General features: G+C 39.1%; 1 protein-coding gene across 4 annotated transcripts in view; it reads left to right on the plus strand.

Moving 5' to 3' along the window:
• The window catches only part of BORA (BORA aurora kinase A activator), a 25,777-nt gene extending 10,344 nt beyond the window's left edge, over nucleotides 1-15,433 (plus strand). For 2 of the 4 annotated variants that reach the window (XM_059042239.2, XM_067016732.1), the window contains exons 6-12: nucleotides 3,652-3,717; nucleotides 4,265-4,321; nucleotides 4,740-4,966; nucleotides 5,860-5,992; nucleotides 7,834-8,444; nucleotides 12,965-13,096; nucleotides 14,390-14,699. In XM_059042239.2, the coding sequence (XP_058898222.1) occupies nucleotides 3,652-3,717; nucleotides 4,265-4,321; nucleotides 4,740-4,966; nucleotides 5,860-5,992; nucleotides 7,834-8,444; nucleotides 12,965-13,096; nucleotides 14,390-14,455 (1,292 nt within the window). In that variant the 3' untranslated portion in view covers nucleotides 14,456-14,699. Of the gene's footprint in view, nucleotides 1-3,651; nucleotides 3,718-4,264; nucleotides 4,322-4,739; nucleotides 4,967-5,859; nucleotides 5,993-7,833; nucleotides 8,445-12,964; nucleotides 13,097-14,389 lie in introns of all 4 variants that reach the window. The other 2 variants (XM_067016731.1, XM_059042240.2) reach the window with 2 other exon arrangements.
• Nucleotides 15,434-17,048: the final 1,615 nt, after the last annotated feature.

Genomic DNA, 17,048 nt, shown 5'->3' on the forward strand with positions numbered 1-17,048 from the left:
AAGCCAGTAATCTTTCAGATATTTTTCTACCTCTAGGAAATGGTTATCTTATATTTGCTCTCACTGCCCTTTGAGTTGTGAGCAATGTTCAAGTATTACTTGTTTATATGCATCCCTCATTTCAGTGGAATTGCCCGCTCTTCTGTGTAGCATACATTAATTATGCTCTCAGTATAAGAGGGAATATTTGTTCCATTCTTTATCAAAAACACAATATAGAAAAAAATGGATTGAGCACTTTTCATGTGTCCAGACAGTGTTAAGTGCTTTCAGTATTCCTTACAACAGCTCGTATGAAGTAGGTGCTATTATTGGTCTCATTTTACAAGTGAGAAAATCTAGTTTTAGAAAGGTTAGAGCACTTGTCCCAGGTTACAGATATGATTAGGTGGCAGAACCTGGATTCAAAAGGAAGCATTTCTCAGTTCAGATTCTGAATCGTTGTAAACTAAAGGTGGCCTGCAGTAGTGGATGGAGACCTGGGTTGTAGACCTTCCGTATTATGAACCAGAAAGGGTGACCTTGATCAACTTTTTCAATCTCTTTAGTCCTCAGTTTTTCATTTGTAAAATCAAGGGGTTCAGCTAGATGGTTGTGTGATAACATCCCTCCCAGCTCTAAAATTCTATATCCAAGGTGACGTATTCATAGATGGTAGGTTTCTTCCCCCCCAATTTTTTAATGTTGGATTTTTGAACAGGTGAATCAACCTTGTTATGTGATCTTTTTTATAACATCAATTTATATTCGAAGTATCCTGTTTTAGTTAAAGTGAGGCAGATCAGGAAGATGCTAAAAATACTACATACAGCCTCTTTGGTATGCTCATCAAGCCCACGATGACAGAGTACAGTGGTTAATTGGCGGGGGTGGGAGGGGCTGTGCAGGCCTGTGCTATCTACGACGGTGTTGGGAGATAGTTTAGTTCTCCGTGGGTCTCGCATTTCTATACATCTCAAGAAGAGCGGCACGGACAGGTTTGAATCCAGACTTGTTTCAAGGATGTTTGTATTGTGAACATCCTTGGAAAACAGCGATGGAGTATCCCTCTGGAGCAGAGGGTAGGTTTGTTTGTCTGTCTAGTACAATAATGGTAACATCTCCCTCTGGGGCAGGTTTGCTTGCAGCTTATAAAGAGTGGGATTTCCCATGGCTAGGGTTCCTCAGCTGGGGCACAGACCCTCTGTGTGTGCTGTCTCCACCTGGGCTCTTTCATGTCCCTTCCTTGGGAATGAGGGGGCAAGGGAGCTGACGTGAACATGAAGCTCATGTTGCCTGCTGTGCTGAGGATAATGAAGTCCCTTTGTCTGTGACCCGAAGCCTCCTTTCTTCAGCCAGTATCTATGCAACGTTGACACGCTAACCTGTCAGGCACTTTACAGTTCTTGACATAAGGTAGCCACTAGCCACATGTGGCTATTTACATTTAAATAAATTAAAATTGAAATTTTAGTTTCCTGGTCATACATTCGCATTTCAGGTGCTCAGTAGCCACACGTGGTGACCATACTGGCCCACACAGATATGGAACATTTCCATCATCACAGAAAAAGTTCTGGAAAACACTACCTTAGAGATTGGCAACCTCTGTCTGTAAAGGACCAAATAGTAAATATTTTAGGCTTTGGAGACCAAGTTGCTGTTGCAACCAGTCAACTCTACTGCTTTACCATGAAAGTGTATCCCTGATGATACATAATGAACGAGTGTGCGTGTGTTCCAGTAAAACTTTATTTACAAAAATAGGCAACCAGCCCGATTTGTCTCGTGAGCTATCATTTGCTGACCCTCACTCTAGAGTAAGGCCGTCTGGGTTTGAGTCATGCCCAGTATAGCTTAGTAACTGTGTGAACTACTTAGCTTTCCTGTGCCCCACTCTCCTTCCCTGTGAAATGATGAAATGAGATAATGCTTCGAAGATCATGAACCTAGCACATGGTAAGCGCTCAGTGTTATTTACCCGACGAATAACAAAGACAATGGTGAGTCAGGGGGGAAAAGTGATTTTGTTTGAACACATGAGCTTATGCTGTCAATTTTTACTGTTACCAGTATTTATGCAGCAAGGTGCTTCAATGACTGTACTACCCATTGCGTTTTTATTTATGGACTTGAACGAGAATTTCTCTGGGAACTATACCTCGGCTAAGGATTTCTGAGTTACAGGCTGCATGTTTTCTGATTTGACTGTGCGGTGCCAGGCTGCTCGCCAGAACGGCTGTACAGTCTACACAGCCGCCGGCAGTGCGTAGGGCTCTCCTATCCCCACATCCCTGCCAGTACGTGCCTTTCACATTTTTGCCTCTCTCATGGGTTGTTTGACATTCTAAATGATGGTTTTAATTTTCATTTCTCATGTATGAACAGCCTTTTTATTTCCTCTCTCGTAAAATGCCTATTTCTAATCCCTTCCTATTGGAGTTGTTGTCTCTTCCTTTTTCCTTTTAATTTCTAAGATACCTTGTAGTTACATTTGTAGTTCTCTTAGTTCTAAACATTTCACATGTCATCTCTGGTCACATATGCACTACTTTTGTTTTGATGTCTTTGGTTGCCTAGAAATTCTTATTTTGGTGTAATCAAATCCATCCATTTTTCCTCGTTTGATTGTGGTCTTAAAGTTATCTAATGAAGTCCTTTTAGAGGAGACAACCGAGAAAACACTTGCAATACAGTTGAAAAGTGGTGTGAGAATGCTCCTGTCTGATCTAAGATGGAAGACACAGTTTAAGCTGAGACTTGAGTTAGCCGGACTTGGGGAACGGGGCAGAAAAGTCAGAGAGGAAAGAATATTAGAAATAACTAGAGGTGAGAGAGAAAACCTGTTTGTTTTTTAAGGTATTCAGATAATGTTCGGTTGGAGGACAGCTGTGCTAGAGACAGAGACAAGGTTTTGGAAGGGCTTTATTTACACCATTAAGGTGTTTGGACTCCAGCCTAAAGACCCAGGACATTACAGGGTTTTCGCAGCAGAGTGCCTTGGTTGCATTTGCCTTCTAGAAGGTCACACTGCCTACAGCAGAGAAGGCATTTGAATCTAGAATTCTATTTTTTTAATTTAATTTTTTCACCCATTTATTTACTACCTGGTGCTTTTTCAAGTTAAGAAGCTTAATATTAGTCATTAACTTCAGATTTTTTAAAAAATTATTTGCACCCATATTTTTGACTCCTCTCTTGGGGAAAAAAAAAAAACTGAGCACGGTTTTATTGATCAAATTTCAGTTTCTTTCAGAATGGCCTGGCGCTTTAATTCCGACAATTTATCTATTTCCATTTTGGAAAAGCATCAAGCAACAGAGGATCTGTTTGAGGACATTGACGTTGACTAACATGAGTCCCCAACCTTTTAAGGTTGACGTCATGGAGAGCAACGCTGCTTTCCCTAAAAAGTATCTCTTGGTGCTGCCTTACTTGCTGTGGTAATCCTTAAGTCTTATCCTTATGCTTCCTCAAAGTTGACAATCAATCAATCAATAAAACAAACAAACAAACTTAGCAGAAACATGCCAAGTTATATACTTACATATGCAGACATTTATTTTTTAAATGTAAAAGTTTCCCCACTTCATTTTTTTACTCTGGAAAAAGCAACCCTAAAGTAAGTGAAGAACAGAAAATGTAAGATTTTTCACTTAAAATGTTTTACAGGTATTAACATCCATAATGAATCTCCAGTTGGAAGAAAGCTGACCATACATTCTGAGACAAGCAATGGTGAGTATGAATGTAAATTGGCAAAGAAGCGTGTTCCATATTAAGCGACATTTGGTGTTAATTTCAGGACATGTGATGACACTTCACTCTGGAATTGAAGTTGTTTACCTTTTATGAATAAGCTAAATGAGAGCTGACCTTGAGAAACAGAATAGATATATCCAGCCATGTTTGAGAAGTGGCAATAGTGTGCTATTTTGTGGTTCAAATCATGTGAATCGAATTTTGGTTTTGGAAGGCATTCTTTTGAAAATGTGTTAATATTGGGAAATCTATCCCCCAAATATGTATATAGGCTGGCTTCTTTTCTGATACAAGTGCCAGCAGCACAACCAGGAGTTAACTTTTACCATTAACAGGTTTACATCAGTGCTGGAAAGTGTGGGGAACAGGAAGGTGGCGTGTTATGGAATGGGATGCGTAAAGTAAATAATTCAGTTTGTCTGGAGCATCATGGGGAGACGGTTGATGGGGAAGCACATGCTAAACTGCATGGGATACACTTGCCTTGATTTAACCGTGTTTGTGTTTATCTGCTTGCTTCCAGCTGCCTGCCAGACATTGCTGTCTCTTCCTGTGGATTTTAATTTAGAAAAGGTGTTAGGTAAGTATTGTGTTTGTTTAAACCTTTAATAACTTAAAGAAAAGGTTTTATTTTAATGGCTTCTTGTAAGTGGGAATCTGTGGCAATGCCTCTTTCTAAAGAAGTGGGGAAGCCGTCCTGAGATTTCTCATTTTTCTTTAATATGGCCTGAATTAGCCTTTTTATCATAGTGAACCTAACTATAGATATAAACTATTCATGAACACATCTTATTGGCACTACCCATACTAATAACGAGGCACTAAAAAAAGAAGGAATTGTCTCAGATTTCAAGCAGCACCTGTGCAGTTAAACTTTGTCGTCTTTTTGGAAAACAATTCAAACATATAGACTGGTTTTTGAAACATCAGGCAACTGAAATATAAATGCTCTTCCAAATGACTAGCTCTGCCTTTTATTCTGTTAATATTAAATATAGGTGACTATTTTAGAGCTGATGAATTTGCAGATCAATCTCCTGGAAACCTCAGTTCTTCATCCCTCAGAAGAAAGCTATTTTTAGATGGCAACGGAAGTATCTCTGACTCCTTACCTCCAGCTTCTCCCAGAAGCCCTCGTGGTGGTGCTCAAGCATCACTTGAGGTTTTTTATTCAATAGATTTATCTCCTGTGCAGTGTAGGAGCCCCGTGCAGACCCCGAGTTCGGTAAGAAGTGGACCACGTGGCTGGTTGGTTGGCTATAGGCATCTTGGACCTAGATGCTCCTGTTACTGTCAAGAGGAATGCTTGTCTTTTGGGTTTTATATTTCATGCGGATTAGCCTAGTTCACATTTTGTCATGCGGTATAGAGGAATGTTTTCGGTCAGACTCTCCAATTTTGTATTTAGAGGTAAATGAGTCTCAAGGAATTTCAGGGTAAGGTACTTACTGAATTACGGAAGATTTTCAGTATAACACAACTAGATTGGTTGTTAGTGGACTAACTTAAAATTTTTCATAAACTGCTACTTGGTTTGTGTAAATACGGTGCATTTATATTTTATCTTATCTAGTATATTTTGGAACAGTCTTCTTAACTATCCTTGTTACAAGACGCCTTGCCTTTTGGCGTGTTTTTTGTTGTTGTTTTTTTTACCTTTTTTTTCTTACTAAAGTATAGTTGACTTACAGTGTTGTATTAGTTTCAAGTGTACAGCAAAGCGATTCAGTTATACATGTGTATATATGTTTTTTTCAGATTCTTATCCCTTATAGGTTATTACAAAATACTGAGTAGAGTTCCCTGTGCTATACAGTAGGTCCTTGTTGATTATCTATTTTACATATAGTAGTGTGTAGATGTTAATCTCAAACACCTAATTTATCCCTCCCCACCTTCCCCTTTGGTAACCGTAAGTTTGTTTCCTGTGTCTGTGGGCCTGCCTTTTGGTGTCTTGCCTTTTGCCACAAAGCAAAGGTGGCATCTTGCTTTTGGGTGAATAACCAAAGTTATACAACCTAGTTTATGAATGTGTTTTCAAAAATAAAGAAAAATAGCACTTGGTGTAACAGCTAAGGAAGAGAACCGTGTAATTTTATTTATTTATTTTTATCACAGGGGCAGTTTTCTTCTAGCCCTATTCAGGGTAGTGCAAAAAAATACAGTTTGGGAAGCATAACCAGTCCTTCACCTATTTCTTCACCCACTTTCTCACCAATTGCATTTCAAATAGGAAAGACACCACTCTCAGGTATGTCTTGTAATACGACCCCCAATTAAAATTTTATATTGTCAATATTTGTTATTAAAGAGTCTCTTTTTAGCTTGTTCTAACTACAGAGCTCCAAATGACCCACTCACCCTTTTAAAATTTAGAAAATTGGATTTTTTTTTTTTTTTTTTTACAAAAGGAACAATTTACTTTCAAAGACTGAAATTCTCAGTAAAGTTCTGCTCTCATGTCAGATACAGGTAATTTGACTAGCAGTATTTATACCAAACCTCTTACAAGCAGAATCAAAGAAAGATGGCTGTCGTAGAGATAAGTTGGTTTCAGTATGCCTTCCAGTGTGTAGGTTCAGACTTTGGTCATCAGATATTCATATTGATATTGTGTAAAGATATATTTGTTTGAGTAAAGTTCTTAGGTAGTGTGTGCGAGTTTACATATTTTTCTTTGCAATATGTCAGTTTTTCCTTGAAAAAAATTATAGCACTTCTTGAAAATTATTCACAGTTTACAAAACCTATACATAGTAAATAAAATTGGAAAACTGAAAATGATTTTTGTTAGTCTTCCTTTTACATATGTGTATGTCTGTATATATCTCCACACATATATGAACACACACACACACCACACACATAGTTCTATATCCTGCTTTTTTCACAAAGCATTCTATTAGGAGTATTTTCATAGGTCATTCAAGTCATTTATTATTTTTTGAAACCATGATTTTGAATCACTATGGTGTTCCATTTCACGGATGTATCTTTTGTTTTCAATCATTGATAAACATTTAAATTATTTCTAATTTTTCTTGTATGTACAGTGTATTGTACATATTTATTTCTTTAGGTTAAATTCTCAGAAGTGGGATTATTTGGTGATAAGGGGTGACTGCTTTTAAGGCTCTTGAGGAATTTTATCAAATTTTCTTCTTAAGAAGTTGTACCAGTTGAAATTTTTATCAGTGGTGTGTGAAGAGTCATCTTTTTCCCCATGTAGCAACACTGGTGTTACCATTCTTTTTGATGTTTGTTAATTTGGTACGTTACAAAAAGGTCTCTAACTGCTTTATTTTTCTTGTCTTTGGTTATTACAATGTTGAACTTTTTCCAAATGTTTATGGGTCATTTGTTTGGGGGGATCATTAGTTCAGACTTCAGTGTTTTTGTTCAACAAATGGTCTCTCATTGCTTTAATTTCCATATTTTTTTATTATTTGTGTGACCAAACACTTCATATGTTCATTTACCATTGGGAGGATTGTTTATATGCTTTTGCCCATTTTTTTAAACTTTTGTTTTTAATTAAGCTAACGAAGCTATAAAAACTATTAACTTTTAAGGCATTTTGATCATTTTGTTTACCATTGTTAAGCTCTTTATTGTTGCAAGTATTATTTTGCAGTTTTTTGTTTGCCTTTTAATGTTGCTTATAGTATTTTACACAAACAGAAACAGATTATTACGTATTTCATTTACCAGGCAGAGCTGTTAATTTGCAGCTATCAGCTGGTTTGTTCTATTATCTCGGATGTGAACAACATTGTTATCGCAGCAATGTGCTTGTGAGGGAATCATTTTCAGGGAATAAAATATTTTGTTTAACTGAACAAGGGAAAGCACCAGAGGAATTATTTTTGAAGAGCCTCACCCTATTTATGGATACACATTCCTCTGTGCTGTTATTTTTAACACCAAAATTTCACTTCAGGAAACACCACCACTGCTGTTAGAGAAATCCAGTTTTTCTGGCATGAAACACGATGATGACCATTTAGTAATGGCTTTCCCATGTCCATGTTTCCATGATGTGATTTTTTCCTTCCCAATCTTTTTTTTTTTTTTCCACTCCCAATCTTTTAGAGCAAAGGAAGTTAACTTTCCATTCTCCTGATGCTTCGTCTGGAACAAATTCTAATGGAAACACCAATCCGTGTATCAGAAGTCCTTACATAGATGGCTGCTCACCAATTAAAAATTGGTCCCCTATGAGACTTGAGATGTGTACAAGGGCTGCTAAGTATCGGCCCTCACTGATTCGGGTACCTTTTACTCTCGAGGCTCACAGCGAAGATGAAGGAGACAAGGCAGATGTTCCTTCCACAGACGCCTCCTCCCTAGCCACGGGCACGGCTGGAGTCCACCTGCCGCAGTTGGACCGTGACGCGTGTCCACATGGTGCACGCTTGGTAGTGACCGCCATGTCTATTACCCACAACCAGTCCGGTGCTTCTGAGAAAGAACTGGCACTGCTGCAGGATGTGGAAAGTGAGAAGGAGAATAACACTGTGGATATGGTCGATCCCATAGAGATAGCAGATGAGACCACTTGGATTAAGGAGCCCGTTGATAATAGGAGTTTACCCATGACTGACTTTGTGAGCGGGATCGCCTTCAGTATTGAAAACTCTCACATGTGCATGTCACCTCTCGCAGAAAGCAGTGTCATTCCTTGTGAAAGCAGTAACATTCAGGTAAGGTATTTGAATATTCTAGAGTCTTCTCCTTGGTCCCTTGGTGTTGTTCATCCTTTCTTTTGTAAGATTATAGTGAGAAAGAAAATGGGTTGTATCGGAGACTAACAGCATTACATATGTATTTTTAATCAGTACTAAGTGATATCAAGAGGGTTAGTTCTTTTAACTTGGACCGATGATGCATATATTTAATATTCACATTCACTGATATTTATTTGGCGTAGGAAAATAAGAGAGCAGAAAAGAAATCAAGCTGCTCTGTTTTTACAAACTGCTAGATAATCCGGCAACTTCTCACGGTTCACCTCTCTTTCCTGTGGAGCTAGTTTCCAAAGAATTCAGTTTCTGGTGTAGTGTTTGTATTCTAAAAATACAATAGTTTGGGGCTTCCCTGGTGGCGCAGTGGTTAAGAGTCCGCCTGCCGATGCAGGGGACGCGGGTTCGTGCCCCGGTCCGGGAAGATCCCACATGCCGCGGAGCGGCTGGGCCCGTGAGCCATGGCCGCTGAGCCTGCGCGTCCGGAGCCTGTGCTCCGCAACGGGAGAGGCCACAGCAGTGAGAGACCCGCGTACCGCAAAAAAAAAAAAAAAAAAAAAAAAAAAAAAAAAATACAGTAGTTTTGGTTTTTCCTTTATATAATTTAAGAAAAGCAGTTTAGAGGACTTTTATGTATATTTCTTTTGAACTTTAAAAAAATGTGATTTGTAACCACCCTTTTTCATGTAATCATACATTTCCAATTTTGCAATATCTGGCAACAGGAAAGCATGATTCATTTGACAAATACACTTCACAGCTAGCACTTACTTTCAGAAAGACATTTGTTCCACTAATTGTCATATTCTTTGAGAGTTTTGAAAGAACTTTAAACTAGAAAGGCAATTCTACCTGCCATTTCATAGTAACAATATCTAACACTTATGTAGCTCTTACAATATGTCAGGCATTATTCCAAGTACTTTACACATGTTAATTTGTTTAATCTTCACAATGGTCCTGTGAAATAGGTATACTATCATCCACATTTTACAGATGAGGAAACCGAGGTTCAGAGAGGTTCGGTCAGTTGCCTGTATAGCTAGCAAATGGTGGAGTCAAAAGATTCAAATCCTGGCAGTCTGGACTCCATGTTCTTTAATCCAAGTTTATACTGACCCATAGTAATAGTTAATACTACACAGTCTTCCAGTGTGCCAGACACTCTTCTAACCTCTTTATAGATACTAATTCAGCTAATTCTCACAACAACTCTGTAATGCTTTAGTGCTGTCAGTTTTGACATGCTAAAGTGTAAAACCCATGGAGGGATTTTAAATGATCCCAAATTACATATAATCTTTTGCTCATATTTTATGCCTGTGTTGTCTATCCTGACTTCTAGGATTGTTGCTCAAAAAAATACACTAGAATCGCTTTTACATATTCCAGCTTCTAAATTTGGTTCCTAAGTAAGGGGGTACATCCAGTCAAACTTAGCCTTAAAGGTACTGTTAACTTTTTTGCTCTCCTTTTTCCTTACTGCCTCTTTTTTTCAGAGCATCTATAGAAGCATTATAGAATACTTAGATGGAAATACACATTAATCATCCAGTCCAACTACCCCTTGGAAGCCTGTCTCATTATAAATTGCCATCACTCTCTGCCTGAGTCACCCACAGGAGTATCCCAGCCCATCTTAGAGGACTTCTGTCACCATTTACAAGCCTCTTCCCTAGCGAGCTGAACTATGGTTCTGTCTGTGGTATCTACCAGTCACTTTCAGTTTTATCCTTTGGGTCATATCATAATAATGTGTACTGTTTGCAGAACATGTTGTAGTTTAAAAATGTTTTCTATACATTCTTTCCTACCACAGGGGTAGCTCCAGACATTCGAAGACAGTCACCTTTTCCCACGGCCTTTTGACTTGCGTTACTGTGACGGGTTGGCCTCTAAGCATTGTACACAGCTGTATTCCTAGAATATCACTTCATCATCTTGAGAATTCCCTTAACCTCTCACATGTTCTGTACCCTGTTCTTCTGTTTCCTGGTTTACTTCTCACTTGACTGGAACACAATTTTCCGGTAGCTTTCTGAGGAAGAGTACCTTTTTCAAGATACTGCACGTCTGATCACATGTTCTTTATTCTCTCACATTTGAGTTTGGAAATAATTTTCCTTCAGCCTTTGTTTCATTGATTCTGTTTTCAGTGTTGCTGGTGAGAGATCTGAAACCATTTTAATACTTAAGCTTTTGCATATGGTCTCTTTTTATCCCTTTCTGGAGTAAAGGATCCTGAAATTTCAGTGATTCTTTGGTGTGGGTTCCTTTTCATGAGTTGTACTGGGCACTCAGAGGGCCCTTATGATCTGTAAACTCATGCCCTTCACTTCTTGGATCTTTTCTTGAATAATATCTTAGATTTCGCCTCTATCATTTTCACCGTTCTTTGGAACTCCTTTTGATTCTCCAATTAAAAAAAAATCTTTTCAGTTTTTTTAACTCCCATTTGTTCTAATTTTGGGGAAATTTGCTCAACTTCATACAATAACCCTTCCATTGAGTTTTTATTTCTTAATCTTAAATTTGTAAGCTTTTTTGTTTGTTTGTTTTGCTTTTGGTATTAATTTAAAAATCTGTAGAGTGGCTGGCAAAGCGTTGCATGATCTGGCCTTCCCCTTACTCTCCAGCCTCATTTTGTTTCCCTTCCTTCTCTGTTTCAGTCACATTGGCTTTCCAGAGTTTGGAATACCATGTTGTCTCCCTTGACGCCTGTGGCGGGTAACGAGATGACCTGTGTTGTCTGGTTGGCACATAGTAGGCACTGACATTAGTAGTGGTCTGGATGGGAGCCAGTGTGGTAAGCCACCATGTTATGTTAGGGGCACCCATGATCCTTGTCTTCCTAGAGAGCGGGACAGGCTCCCTGTGTACCGTACTCCCTGCACCACAAGGGTTTTGTTCAAATGGAACATCACTCCCAGGAGTAAACAAATACGCATCCATTCCCAAAAACTGGAAACATGGTTCTTAAGATGATGATAGAATGCACTTTCTGGGCTATTCTTATGCTTATGTTGGGGGCAGATGTAGTCTCCCCTTCGCTGATCATAATTTGCATAAAAGGGTGTAAGTGCAAGATGACTGCATTGTGGGTTGTGTTGTTCGTCACTGTGCACGTGAGGGTGGAGTGTGCCGTGAGTGGACAGGGGCCGTGGGGCTTCAGCTCTTCCTCATCTCATTCCGACACTCTGAAAGTTACCCTTTCGGAGCCTTAGCCTCATTTGTGAAGTTAATAGGGTGCTGCAAGGAGAAAATAAGAATATTACATGGAGTGCCACACAGGGCTGGTGCTTTTTTAGGCCCTCATGAAATAAATATTTGTCATATTTGTACCAAAACTGAAGTTTGCTAGTCCCTTTTCTTCTTTTGCTCTTTTGGGCTGTAACAGTATGTTGTAGAATGCTATAATTTTAATTAAAATGAAAAGCTGAGCTAACATCTAGAGCCATTATATACGTGGTATTATTATGAAGGTAAGATTTTTATTTCAACGATGGGTATGAGTATAATGTAAGCCACCTTTTAAAAAATGTGTATTGTTTTGAATCCTCTTAAAAGGTAGCTTGCCATTTAGGTAAATTTTATTTAGAGATGCAAGTAAGTCATTTAAGACGAGCTTGGTAAATGAGTTGGAAGAAGTTGATCGTAATCTTCATTTTCATCTGCTGGGTGTGAGCACAAAGTAACAGGGAAGTATGTTCTTAGTGGCTTGTACCTTGACTTTCAAGAAAATTACAGAGACTTCCCTGGCGGTCCAGTGTTAAGACTGCGCTTCCACTGCAGGGGGCGCAGGTTTGATCCCTGGTCAGGGAACTAAGATCCCATGTGCTGCGTGGCGCAGCCAAAAAATAAATAAAATAGCCTAGAATTAAAAAAAAAAAATAAAGAAAATTATAAGATATGTTTTATTAGAAGGAACTGTAGTAACTACTTTGAAGAACAAGCAATTTTATGTTTATTACTTTTAAAATTCATTCAATATCAATATTAAATTGTATTGTTAATACAATATTAAATTGTATCATTCAGTTGTGAATGATAGTATATAGTGATTCATTTAAATGTTTGAAAATATTGTCCTTGGGCTTCCCTGGTGGCGCAGTGGTTGAGAGTCCGCCTGCCGATGCAGGGGACGCGGGTTCATGCCCCGGTCCGGGAAGATCCCACATGCCGCGGAGCGGCTGGGCCCGTGAGCCGTGGCCGCTTAAGCCTGTGCGTCTGGAGCCTGTGCTCCGCAACGGGAGAGGCCACAACAGTGAGAGGCCCGCGTACCGCAAGAAAAAGAGAAGAGAAAAATAGATTGTCTTTATATATAATTACATATATATAACATTTTATATAAATATTTTAAAATAAATTTACTTATTTAAACATAAAAGTTCCTCAAAATAAATTTTGTGGTCAAGTGAATTACACTTTGCAATGTTACCTGTGGTGGTTTTTTTTCTCTCTCTCCTTCTCATTCCTGTCAGATGGATAGTGGCTATAATACACAGAATTGTGGAAGCAATATGATGGATACAGTTGGAGCAGAAAGTTACTGCAAAGAAAGTGATGCACAAACCTTGGAAGTCGAGAATAAATCTCAAGTTTTTAATATAAAGGTATGGAAAAAACAGAGAAAGCTTGATATGGTTGTAGTTTTTTAAGTATTTACTAAATGTGACTATTTTCAGCCTATTTTTTTCCCGTTTTGTGTAAAATTTCGTTAATTATTATCTGTTGATGCCTCATCCTGTCTTCAGTTCAGTTAATAGCAGGAGAAAGTGCTTCAAAACTTTATTTTCCTACCTCTTCTGCTATGAGGGAGCCTAAGAGAAGAGGTGGGGGAAGGAGAGCTAGTGCTGCTCCGGAAATGGGGCTTGAAATCACTTCCTTTAAGCGAAAAGGGAAACAGGAGGAGAGGGTGCCCAGTAGGAGGGAGGTGGAGGGTTATGCCTCTAATACTGGCTCAAAGCTAAACTAAAAAAAAAGCATCTTGATTACTAGAGAGGGAAATAGTACAGCTGAGAGATTGTACATCAGTTACAAGCACTCAAACAAAGGTAAAGATTCTTTTCTTAAAATCCAAGCCTTTAGCGATAACACGTGTATCTAAAAAACTGAGTATTTATACAAAAGTATACTGTTGAAGTGAACACTTACTGAACCTCCAGATAGGATGGTTATGTCTGTATACGGTTGGCGAGTTCCACATCCATGGATTCAACCAACCTCAGATCAAAAATATTCAGGGCAAAAAACCCCACAAAGTCCAGAGTTCCAAAAGTAAAACTTGAATTTGCCATGTGCCAGCAACTATTTACATAGAACTTATGATGTCTTTGCAACTATTTACATAGTATTTACACTCTATTGGGTATTATAAGTAATCTAGAGATGATTTAAAATATGTGTAAATACTACGCCATTTCATATAAGGGACTTGAGTATCCATGGATTTGGGTATCCTTGGGGGTCCTGGAACCAATCCCCCATGGATACTGAGGGACAACTGTATTCATATTTGAAGAATCCCATCATAATTTTAGGCACTGATCAGGAGAATCTTTGATTTTTATAGGCCAATTTGTTAATAAACAATAAACATCAAGTGTGCAACTAAACATAACTCTCCAAGCATATATTCAGGTTTAATATGGAGGCCACGTTATTTTACCTTTCCTCCATTTTGTCATGAGGTGGGATTGTAGTTGTCCATTTAAAAGCAAGCAAGCATTAAGATACAGGAAGTACTTTTACGATACCGAATACTGATTTGCAACAAAATGTATCTTCATGGTCCCTTTAGAGTGCGTAAGGAAGTTTGCATCTCGGTTTTAAAAACAATTCACATAATTGTTATATCCTTGAATGGTCCTATTTAAACTGAAAATAAGGTATTTTCTTTTTCACAGCAAGACCACTCAATGCAAAGGTGTTGGATGAAAATTGCAAATCGTCCTCAATGCAGCAGCCCATAGAGTACCTCTCTCAGAACCAAAGACTAACTGGACAGCTCCTCACATATTTTCCATGCATGGGATCCATAATGTGATCATGATGGGGAAGAAACTGCTCCAACTAACATGCTGAGCTTTTTTTCTTTCCCTCCTTAATGTGAAAAACCAGGGGCTTAATTTAGTGACAACAGAAAAGCTCCTGGAACTTTCAAGAAGTTACTGAAGTACAAGTTCATTTTTTATCAATAAATATTTTTGTACTGACCTTGAGTGATGTGTTTAACAAAAAACTGGAGTGGTAACTTTGCTCCTGTCCTACAGGGTCAATGAACCGCTTCTTAGTGAGTCTTACAGACAGCACTGAATTTAGCAGAAGTTCTGGGAACACGTGGAACTGTGAAGGTGCTATGTTTTATTTTACTTAAAAGTATGTGAATATACAGATGAATTCAAATTTATAACCTTTGTGAAAGAAATAAACTTGAGTTAGAGAGGAAAATCAATCGAATTGGTAGAAAGGTTAAGCAGGTTTCCAGCATTTTTCATGCTTGAACTATTTGTTCATTTCAGTGTAGAAATTCTTAGTTCCAGTGATAACTGGTCTAAAAAATGTAGATCTTCGTGTATTGTTATTATTAGTGGAGTTAATGTGGGATGCCCAGAATGTATCTCCATCCCTAGGGCAGGGAACCTCCTTTCCAGCTCACATTTGGTACGGAGAGGAGTTAGTTAAAAACACAGGAGAACCAGGATAAACTGGGGGGGGGGTTCCCATAGAGCTTTAGGCTTATGAAGCTAGGGTTGGACAGACATGTAACTAATTTTTTAAAATTAAATAAACTTATATTCATGTTGGGAGTAGAATGGGTATATAATTTGGGGGAAAAATATTCTTTACCTTTGGAGAATGTATACTCATATGTTACAAATTACCTTTTAAAAACTGATTCAGGAGGGAATAATTCATGCGTAGCCCTAGGAAATAAAGACATAACTATCATTGTGTCACGTCCTTCCTTACTTTTCTGCAACTTGTAAACTTCCTGCCAACCTGCAAGACTTATTTCCTGCTACGTACCTGGCTCATCCTCTCCCCTCTGTACACTAAACATTAAAGCCATTAGCCACTAGGTCCATTGCTAAAGATTAGTGCATTAGGAAGTTGAGTCCTTAATCCCAGGCTTCAGAATTAACAGGAACTTAAAACAATTGTTGTACATAAGAGGAATTCTAGATCCTAAGGGTAGGTGCTTCCCTGGCTGTGTTTTTTAATAGCAAAACTCAAGAAACAAAGAACAAGGTTGTGATTGTAACATGGATTCAAATCCTCCTCGGTCACTAAGGACCCAAAATAGGCCATAAACTATCTGTCTCCCACCGGTTAAATGGGGATAATAGTCCTTACCAAACAGGGCTTTTTAAATGAACTATTTCATGTCAGCTGCTTAGCATAAGAAGTGGCATTCGAAGCATTTTAGATTAGCAAAGAAGAGGCTTCAGGGTGAAGATAAGGTTTCTGGTCATCTTGAACTACTCGATAGAGACTAGAGCCTGAAGCAGGCCTTCTTCATAGAAGAGGTGTAAGAACACAAACCTGGAAAGACAGACGTGAGGTCAGAGCATAGCCTTGTTTGACGCAGAAGCCTCCCTTTTCCTCGACTGCAGGTAAACTATGGCCCATGGGCAAAGAATTTTTAAATGGCTGGGGGGAGACATGCAGCATGGAAACTGAAATAAGTATTATTTTGTTAAACACGTGAAAATTAGGAAATTATTTCAATTTCCCTGTCTGTAAACAAGGTCTTGTTGGAAGGTAGCCATGCTCGCTTGTTTACATATAGTCCGTGGCTGCTTTCGTTCTGTAAGAGCAGAGGCGTGAGCGGAGAGCTATGGTGGTGACAGGAACCACCCAGCTGCCACGGCCTGACACGGCCCGGCCTTCACAGCAAAGGCCTGCCGACCGCTTTAGGTGTTAGGCCCCTCAAGGCTCTCCTCCGATGTACGGATGTTTTCCTCAGTAACAGGAAATGGGAACAATCATTTTAATTACTGAAGTGCCCGGATGTACACATTGGAACTATTCTCACTTACTACACCTGCCGATGTGTTCACCAGTCACTTCTCACTGTACTGCAAGCTCCTTCAAGGCAGAGGTCGTTTACTTGACTGGTGAGGAACCTGGTACAGTGTCGGAACTTCAGAAATTGAATGAGCCATGGAAAATGTTTCAAGGTAACTCTATCTCAAAATAGTCTTGAAGACACCTGTTTTATCATTAATAATCTTTGTGGTTGACAAGGAAGTAGGCACGGGCACACCAAGTAGCAGTACTTCAATCTGTTCCCTTGATCGTCCTCATGCAACCCCTCCTTTCCTCCATAATCTGATATATATGCAGTTTAAAAGCCATTAATTGCCTCCTTCTTATTTTATAAGTAATGTGATGTTTTGTGGGGGTTTTTTGCGGTATGCGGGCCTCTCACCGTTGTGGCCTCTCCCGTTGCGGAGCACAGGCTCCGGACGCGCAGGCTCAGCGGCCATGGCTCACGGGCCCAGCCGCTCCGCGGCATGTGGGATCTTCCCGGACCGGGGCACGAACCCGCGTCCCCTGCAT

This window comes from Kogia breviceps, chromosome 16 (assembly GCF_026419965.1).
Source record: "Kogia breviceps isolate mKogBre1 chromosome 16, mKogBre1 haplotype 1, whole genome shotgun sequence".
In the NCBI taxonomy this organism is placed as follows: domain Eukaryota; kingdom Metazoa; phylum Chordata; class Mammalia; order Artiodactyla; family Physeteridae; genus Kogia; species Kogia breviceps.